General features: G+C 33.0%; 1 protein-coding gene across 2 annotated transcripts in view; it reads right to left on the bottom strand.

Annotated features, from left to right (window-relative positions):
• Positions 1-2,446: 2,446 nt before the first annotated feature.
• FAM204A (family with sequence similarity 204 member A) overlaps positions 2,447-10,226 on the bottom strand; it is a 37,417-nt gene continuing 29,637 nt past the window's right edge. The window contains exons 7-8 of one of the 2 annotated variants that reach the window (XM_074233555.1): positions 5,140-5,246; positions 2,447-4,859 (exon numbers count right to left, since the gene is read on the bottom strand). In XM_074233555.1, coding sequence (XP_074089656.1) covers positions 4,808-4,859; positions 5,140-5,246 — 159 coding nt within the window. In that variant the 3' untranslated portion in view covers positions 2,447-4,807. The remainder of the gene's footprint in view (positions 4,860-5,139; positions 5,247-10,226) is intronic. The other variant, XM_074233554.1, reaches the window with a different exon arrangement.

Genomic DNA, 10,226 nt, shown 5'->3' with positions numbered 1-10,226 from the left:
TCTGTTTCTTTAAAGTGAACACAATAGAGTAACACTTATAAATGCCTTGTCACAGGGTTTGGGGAGAGTTTTTGAGTATTAAAAAAGGTAGCAAAAAACTTTGTAAACAAAAATATACAATTTGTACAAATGTATTTATTCACTTTAAATTTTTATCACTAAACTTTCTCAGCATTTTACAAGTGATACAAAGTTTTACTGCACTAAATAAAATATAGTATGCAAATGATATACCAAAAAACATGGAAACAACTTCTGCAAGATATTTAAGAAATCAAATATGTTAATATATATTTATCTGAGGAACTGATATTTAATATTCTAAGTCCAAAGTTAAATTGTATTTTTATTCTTGTCCTTGTCCTCCCTATTCATATCTGTCTGTCTCAAAAATAGAAGCTTTTAAAATATGGAGTTAGAGATTTATGATCAGTTGTAGAAACCTGTTTAGCTACTGATTTACAGTCTTGGCAGTGGTATTTAAGTCTGTCATCAAAACTAATTATAACTGGCCTTAGATTACCATATTCAAACTCTCCTCTTGGTGAAAGAAATAGAATGTTCTACTGAAAAATCAGAAACATCCTGAGGGCTGCCAAACAAAAATGCACTGCAAACTTTATTTCTCAGAATCAATGCCGTAAAGCTCGAAATTACTATTCTTCGGGTAAGTTGTTTTAGCCTGAAGAACTTAAACAATAAATCAGCTACATTAATGCCATACCTGTGGCCTGAAACATATTAATCTTCACTAACAATAACTGACATTTACATTACTAATTTACTCCAGCATTCTTGGGGCAGTAAATGTATATGTAGAGGCTTCAGGTAGTAGAGTTATGACTCCTCTAAGAATGTACCCGTCTTCTTGCTGAGAACAGTATTGAGAATGTTAATAGCCCATACGTGTGTAGCATGAGCATTCTGTCAATCAATTTGCTTTTAAAAATGATGGAGAAAAAAACATGACACCATGAATTGACAGCAAGTTGGCCTTGGAGCACAGGAGGCCCTGACCCCAGTCTGGTCTCTTAGTCACAGTGTGGAAGGTAACAAGGGGCTTGTCTGACTCGGTCAAGAAACTACCTCATCACTTGCACTAAGCCAATGAATGGCTAAGCAGATCCCATGTGGATGATGCATTTGCAGAGGTAGCTCGGGGCACCTCAGATGATGGGTGCCTTGAGCTTCTTCACTGCTGTTACCTTGGCCATTGCCTCTTCCACCCCTTTATTACCCAGACACCATCATTCAAAAGAACTCCACACTGTCCCTATGCTGGACTGACACAGTGGTGGTGCTCAGGTAGCATCAAGGACCTTTGACTCCTCCCTGAACCTTCCCCAGATCTAAGATGCCTCCTAAATCCTATTTCCTTAGAGCCCTTTAACAAGTCTCTTAAAACACAGGACTTCCTAAAGTTTCAAGTAGTAATTCTAACATGAGAAGTTTTAGGCAGTGGAGTAGTCCCTGGACTCTCCAAGACTTCTCAGAATCTTGCCATGTCAGTCATTAGAGCTGAGCTTGTGGGTTAGGAAGGACTTTTAGCCTTGAGTACTACTTCCGGAGTTAGGTAATGCCTGAAGGAAACAGGTCTAAGGGAAGCAGAAAGAACAAATAGGTAGAAGGAAAAGATATTTCCTAATTTTTTCCTTTGCACAGGTTTAATAGTTTAAAAAGTGCTTTTTCATAGGAACTTGGTTCTAATCCTGGTTTTGCTACTGATTGACTCTGCGGCTTTGGACAAGTTATGTCATGTCTTTGTGCCTTAATATCTATAGCCACAAAAATCTTCAGCTCTTAATAACCTATCATATCAAAAAATTTTTGAAATATAATATGTTGGGGGCAGCTAGGTGGCGTAGTGGATAAAGCACTGGCCCTGGAGTCAGGAGTACCTGGGTTCAAATCCGGTCTCAGACACTTAATAATTACTTAGCTGTGTGGCCTTGGGCAAGCCACTTAACCCCATTTACCTTGCAAAAAAAAAAAAAAAAAAAGCTAGAAATATAATGTGTTAAAATATAACTTCTAAAAATTCAATTTGGTTTTATTACAATCTAGTGAAAGTACAGATGGCAATATCCCAATTTTACAAAGAAAAAACTAGACCATAGAAAGATAATGATTTGATCAAAGTGACACATTTAGGAACAGAACCTAAAAACAAGTCTGACTAGACCTCTGATTACTAGTATATTTCCCCCCATTATTTCAGTATTTCAGTTACACCAAACACAACAATCTTTCACCTTTTTTCCCAGAAAAATTATATATATATATATATATATATATATATATATATATATATATATATATATATATATATTTTTTTAAGGTTTTTGCAGGCAAACGGAGTTAAGTGGCTTGCCCAAGGCCACACAGCTAGGTAATTATTAAGTGTCTGAGACCGGATTTGAACCCAGGTACTCCTGACTCCAGGGCCAGTGCTTTATCCACTATGCCACCTAGCCACCCCTTAAAGTCATTGTCTTTTTTTTTTAGGGTTTTTTTTTGCAAGGCAAATGGGGTTAAGTGGCTTGCCCAAGGCCACACAGCTAGACCGGATTTGAACCCAGGTACTCCTGACTCCAAGGCTGGTGCTTTATCTACTACACCACCTAGCCATCAAAATTATATTTCTAAACAAAGTATCTGATAAATCTTTTCTCTGAACAAAATTTTATATATTTCCTTACAGAATAGGTCTATACAATGTTAGTATTATGTCTTATCACTTCTATTAGGCACTGAGAGTAACTTTGAATAAAACTTTGCTATAAATGGCATATTAATAGTACCCCCAAAGTTATGTCACGTAAAAAAGAAAAAAATAGAAATTGAAAAATAAGATGATTAAATCAGATTCTTATTTAGGTTAGATGAATTATAAAACTGGGTAAAAGATTTCTTGAATGCCCTCAGTGAATCATCATTCCTAAAACAGACAACAAATATTTCTTTAATCTGAGAAGTAATGAACCATTTTTGCCCCCCCCAAAGCAACATTAATGTGTAAAATCTACTTAATGTTCCATTTGGCATAAGTATATAACCAAATCATACAGATTAAACACTAGTGTGCAATCTTGAAAAAATCAGAATTGCAAGAACTCAATGCTAATTCCGGTTCTGCTACTGACTGACTCTGTGACTTGGCTAAATTATATCATTTCTCTGAGTCTTAATATCTTAAGCCACAAAAATTTTCAGCTTAGTTTATAATATGAGATATAATAGGTTAAAATGTATCCACTAAAAATTCAGATTTTTATTTATTGGGCTTTCTAAATCTGCACACTATTTGCTTGAAAATTTCATGTATATTTGGTTTTCAATTCATATTTATATTCACAGAAAGAATCGGAGTTTGGTTTTTCATAGTGTGACTTGTGTTTAACCCCTAAAATTCCTTAGATTAGATAACTGGAAGTCATTCAAAGAAATTAGGATTATTTGGCCTCAGAAGACATTAGCTGATGACAATGATGATAAGCTCTTCTCTATTTCTTAGATTTGAGACCAACAAAGTGATATGATCTTTTCTCTGGAGAACTTGATGCAAAGAATAAACGCCCAACTGTGGGATGCATTATGTGATCTCTACAAGATCTTTTGAAATTCAATTCTGTAATGGTAGCATATTTTCATATGTTTTGTCATGACAGATAGGATTATTTTTCAAGGTATATACACTTTCAAAATAATTACGAGAGAGAGAGAGTGTGTGTGTACACAAAGGGAAAGAAGAATGGAAATAATCCATACCATATATTTAAAAAATTTAAAACACATTTTCCAAATGATATCAAAATGAATATCTATTTATCAATATCCAAACTTCATGACCTATATGTTGTCAAAGAAGAATATTAAAATTCAAGGAATCACAGGGATAAAAGAGGCAATGAGGCAAGAGTAGTAGATGTCTATTCTCAGGAAGAATTTTAACTAAACCAAACTGTATGACATCTTCCATCCTCAAAGCTACTTAAAATTACTCATTGACCTTTACCAAGCACCTATGAAAAAAACAAAACCCAAAATAAAACTCAATTTTCTAGAAAAAATATTTAGATAAAATATCACTTGTATTAGAATTCAATGTTTCTTGGCTGGTCTGCTTATATACTCCTAGTCATATTTATGACTTACTACCAAATAAATACAATTATATAAAAAAATGAAAGTTATGAGGATAGTTTATGACAAAAATATTTAAGTTACAGGGATGTCAATTGCTAAATGGTCACTAAACAGAGGAAAAGCAAAAATTTTTTCGCTGTATATATTTCTCCAATGAAGTCCAGCTGATAACTCATCAGTGAAGTGCCTGAGTCCTCCCAAGGCTATTATAGTAATAGGTAAAATGTATACAGAGTATACCTATTCTGACCAACAGTTTAACCATGCTTTGGAAAGGTTCCTTCCTAGAAGGAAGACACCAGAAGACAAAAGTTACCTGGGTCACAGAAAATTAAAAAAAAATACTGGTTTTTATATGCACAAGGAGGAGTTTCAATGTGAACCAATATCAAGTATATCCATATCAATGATTTCATTAATACTTTAAGCACTGCCATGTATATATTATATCACTCATATTTTTTCTTAACTATATTCTCATATTTATTAAGGAAAAACTCATTTTTTAAACAAAAATAATGTACATTTTTTTAAAGGTTGAAAATATGGAGAATAGATCCACTAATCAAATGTTTACTTTCCCTAATTGGTATCAAATTTAGTTGATTCCCTTTGAGCAGAAGATACCAAGAGTTTTCACTTTTCAGGGACAAAGACCAAATTACATATATCCCATGTTGCTTTTGGTTTCCCATCTCTTCTTTGCTTCAAATCTAAAAGAAAAAGTACAAATTATCTATTTATTATTAAAGTAATTAAATACATAAAATTTTTTTAACTAGTGAAAAAGTGACATCAGATTTGCTTTTAATATTTTAAATATTTTACCAGTTACAAAATAATATAATGCAAGATAAAGAAAAACCTTCCTATTTACAAAGTGATAAAGATTAGTCAAATATTGTAAAAAGTACAGTAAAAATACCCTGGCAATACTTCTGTGATTTGCATGGCTACAATATTAATTAAAACCTAAATCTTGAAGTGACTTACCCCCATGCAAGTTTCTTCTTTTTTCGAGCCTCCTGTGAAGTTTCAGCATCTTTTTTAGCTTTTACAAAATTGCGGCAAGCAACAGCTTTGGCAATTTTTACCCCAAGCTAAAAGAAGGCCAAAAGAAAAAAAAAGAAAGGAAAGAAACACTCATATTATAGCTAGTACAAGAGCTATTTTAAACCTAACTAGAATCCAATTATCCAAAACCTGAGATCAATCAAAAAAAATATACATAGATGTAGTAACATTTAAGTCTTACATCATTCTTCTTCCCATGATAATCAAATAGAGTAAATAATAAGACTAAAATATTTATTTCCCAATACAGACTCTTGCTCTTTATCAGATTAATCTTTATACCATATTCCACATACTTCAATAGTTTTCCCTTTTTTTCCCCCTTGCTCATATTTTTTGCTTTTTTGTTGCTTATCTAAGTACTCATTAAATATTTTCTCATTTCAGCCTATAAAAATCTCTCTTCTTCTTCTGAGCTAGGTATACACAATAAGCTTGCACCCAATCTTTACATTGGTTTTTTGTGGTTTCATGTATATTTCTCCCAAATCAAACTATAAGCCTCTCAGATGCAACAAGCACTTTGTTCTTCTACTATGTATTCTCATAAAGTCTAGCATAGTACTACCTGTTGAAAATGCTTGAATGATAATATAGTGTGTGTGTGTGTGTGTGTGTGTGTGTATATATATATATGGCATAGGTATATGTATATGTATATGTAGAGAGAGAGATCTATATAACTTTGGTGATAGTTTAGGCCACACCTATCAAAAAGAAAAAAATTTCTGCATCTTTCTATAAATATTTTAAATTATAATATGTATTACTATGCTAACAATTGTATATATTATAAAACAGACACAAAAGGGATGAGATATAATGAAACATTTGATACTGGAGTTCAAAAGCCCCTGGATGTTATTGGGGAAAGAGGGTGTTATATAACCAAACTTACATTAGTAGCTGTGGGGACAATGGATTAGAGTCTAGAATTAGGAGCAACTTTAAGATAAAGATCCATTAAAAGACTATTTCACAATCCAAACAAGAGATAATGATGGCTTGAGCTAGGGTCGTGACTTTGTAAGAGGAGAGAAAGGGATGTATAGGAGATATGTTGGAGATAGAAATGACAAGTTCTTGTAATTGAATGGATAGATGGAAGAATGAGTAAGGAGTTGAGGTTAAGACTAAGATTAACTATCTTCAGAAACCCATCTTAAATTTTTGCTTATCCCATATGACTCAATTTGTCCTAGCTGAATCAAAAAGTGGGGCAGGGAATTTCCTCATGCCCAGAGTTCCAGAGCATAGAGTCCATTCCTTGGGAAATATTTTGGCTAGTGATCAAGAAGGAAGAATGTGAATTTAATGGGAAGTAGCAGATTAGAAAGGTGAGTAGGGTGAGAATTTTACTGGATTGTCAGCTAATGGAGGTGTCTAGACTGAAGTTATATTCACCCCTGAGACTGTTAAAGAAGGTGAGAGACTGGGAACTTTTAGAGTCATTCAGGAGAAGAAGTGTAGGAGTGCTGTCCACAAGGGAAGAGGATCTGTTTCTTCCCAGGATTGACCATAGCAGGAAGAGTGGGACACAATCTTTCCACTCTCTGATTATTTCCCTCACCCCTACCTCCCCCACACTTTGGAGTCACTGGTATAAGCTACTCTATAGTTTTCTTTAGAATACAAGTTACACATGTAGACCAAAATTGTTTCAATGTACTACTCTGGTGTTATCTTTAAACTGATATTCATAAGAGGAAATCAAGTGTTAATGTCAGTCCACATAAAAAGATAAGAATTTTCAGGATAAAGTTGTTTATAATAATTGCAGGTAAATGCAAACAATATTACAACCAAAATAAGAATAACGAAATTTGGTTTAAAACTAGCTGGCAAAGTCACTGAAGAAAAATAGTAATTCTGATTTAAGAGATAGCTGAATAAGCAGGATAAGTTCAGTGTTTATTCAGAACACTAAAGCAATATCGTAGGATCCAATATAGATGCTACCTTTCAGCTAAAATAAAGTCAACTACAGTAATATTCATAATGTCTTGAATGATTTGAACAAGAAAAATTATATGTGAATATCTCAAAAGTCCTTTGCACTTTTTGCTCTAGTTTTCTTTTTCTATTCTTGGCAGATCCCAATGCTTATTTATGTCAGCAAGAAGATGCCAGCAAGAAGATAGTTACAATTAAAAAAAACCTAAAAGATCTTTAATCCATCAATTAGCCAACAGAAAGAAATACAGAAGAATATTGAGGACTAGTTTGCAGTTAAGTTAATTTACCACCACTCAAAAATTATACTCACTCCCTAGTGAAAAGCTCTTATAACTGTCGAGAATTAAGTCTGAACTATGTTTACTATATGAGCTACTGTGACTGACTGGAGCTTGCCAGCTGAGTTTTCAAGATTCATAATACTCACTTTCATGTATAAGGTTCACAGAAAATCATTAAGTTTTTTTTTTTATTTCATTCCACTGAACTCTAATGGATCTTCAGTATATTCTACTGTTTGCCAAGATCCCTGTGGGCACTGAATAATTGATAGTGATGATATCCTATGAAAAGGCACTCAGAAAATTTCTAACATTCAACCAAACTTATAATTTGTATATTTAAAAATACTAAATGATTTTGCCCATTAATAATACCATTTTGCCATCAACAACATAATGAAATTCTTTTCTAAGATTACTGTAAATTAAGATGTAGCTCAATACTAGCATTTTAATTGACAAAAATTTCTCAATCTACATTATCTGTACTATGAATAGACAAACCAGAATACACATAACTGTGTCAGGACATGCATTTGTTTGATTTAAATATGACTTGATCTTGACATGGTCTTATACTCTTAACAATTTAAAAGCTCTAACTTTCCCAGTTACACTAAATCCGATTGAGGATGATAACCCAAAGATTTAGAGTACATGCTCTAACACACAGTATAAACTTGCTTAAAATAATACATTATGATGCATTAAACAAGAATTGGCATGAGTGCGCCATCATTTTATGAATTATGTAAATAAAATAAATTGACTGGGTATACCGACAATACATTCAAAGTTCTATTCCTTTAAAAGGTCAACTTCTACCGGGATTTTACATGAGTTAATTTAAAAAAATAATCTGTATTTAATAAACACTAAAAAAAAGCATGCTGTCTGTGTTTTCACAAAATTTAATGACAGACCCATTTGGCAAGCAAAGGTAATGAAAAAATCAAGGTATTCTTTATATATTAAAACTAAATAGTCTTCACTTATTTCCCAGCACACTGAAAAGAATGAATGTTTTAGAATAAAAAGGCATCAGATCCTCTGTGTCTGAGGAAAAAGAATTATATCAGACAAGATGGACAAGTTCTAATTTTCAGAACATGAGAATAGAAGCAATATAACAGTATTACAAATAAATATTTTATGCAGACTCAAGTTCCCTCTATTCCTCTGGTTAATACTTGGATCGTTCATGCCCCTACCTAAAAATAATAAAAGCTTGGTCAATGGCTTTTATATTAAAAATTGTTTCAGGTCATTAGACAACTCAATAGCAATACAAGGTAAAAATAAATAAAAAAATATGAATAAGAATATATGCAAAAATGTTTTGTGTAGCTAAAGTATCAGCATTTTCCATATAGAACATCCAATATTTTGCTGCATTTTAATTAAGGTGTCTAAACATTATCACAAAGAACTGCAAATTGGTCAGAGCACGCAGTAAGGAAAATTAAGCTCTAAAGGCTTTTTATCACCATATTTCAGGAACCAAGGGTGTAAAATGTTCTAATTTGGGATATATTAAAAGCCATAAAAGGTCTTTCAAAAAGATTAATGGTACTTTGCTTGGATTTAAGATAAGGGCTTTAGCTGGTTGGAAAAGCAGGGCCCTGGCTAGACCCTTGAGGCATTCATCTTTACAGCCACTTGGAAGATTTGTAAAAGCGTCTGCATAACCTCAAGCAAACGCACTGCGACATTTTTTTAATTCCTTTCAATTTTACAGGTTTAGAGTGTGTAAATCATATTGGGTAGTAAAACAGATATAATAGCTCATCCTTGTAACATAGTATAGATTTTTAAAATACAAACTTTAAAAATCAAATGAGTTTCTCTACAGTTAAAGTCTTGCCATTATAAAGTTTGCTGATAATCATTTGAAGCATCTGACTTGAACAGCTTAATCTAGCATAGCTGTAAACTTCTTATCCATTTCAGAAAATATTTTACTCATCTCAAAATTTCTACCTTGTAACTAACAGATTTATGACTCTCTCTTCGGCCCCCCACCCCATAGCTTTTGGACACTTTTGAGACACTTATTTAAAAATACCAATTATCATAGTTTAACTTTACATGGAATAATAGATCTCTATGAAAAATATTTATGCCATTCTCTTTTGTTCTTTAATTAAATGAAAACAGATGTTTTCTGAAGTAAAGCGGAACCATTACTGGAGCACTTAAAGTGTTAAGGTCTTTAATTTTTATATCAGTTTGGTCTACAATTCCTGATTGTCTTTACTCAAGCTCAACATTAATGTCAAGCAAGTTACCTAGGAGACGAAAGAGATCAAAGAGACAAAAAACCCTCAAATGTCTGATTAATCAAGCCTGCAAACAGCTTATTTCTTTTAGCCTGCATGCAAGTATGAAAATGAGATTCTGGGAGCCGAACATTGTGCAGATTTGTTCATTCTTATCAGAACAAAGCCAGCGGCAGCTTATTTCATGGATCATTGGCACTGTCATCAGTGCTACACAGAACGGGTGACAGCTCCTCATTTTGAGGCTTGAACAAAATTAGCAAAAAGTCGGCACAAATTAGCCTCTCATCTTTTTAGTAATATGACATTATTCATTTACTTTTTATCCAATTTTTAATTTTTTCTTTGTCAGCTATCCCTTTCTAGTGGTTCCTGCATGGCATCATAAAATGCTTTCTAAAAACAGGCAGAAAATAGCTGAAGTTGAAAAAATTATTATATAATGTTCAAGGCAGCAAAAATGGAAAGTATTTCCAATGGCTTAAAACAT

Source organism: Macrotis lagotis, chromosome 4, assembly GCF_037893015.1.
Source record: "Macrotis lagotis isolate mMagLag1 chromosome 4, bilby.v1.9.chrom.fasta, whole genome shotgun sequence".
NCBI classification, from domain to species: domain Eukaryota; kingdom Metazoa; phylum Chordata; class Mammalia; order Peramelemorphia; family Peramelidae; genus Macrotis; species Macrotis lagotis.
This window is presented reverse-complemented; position numbering and strand designations above follow the sequence as displayed.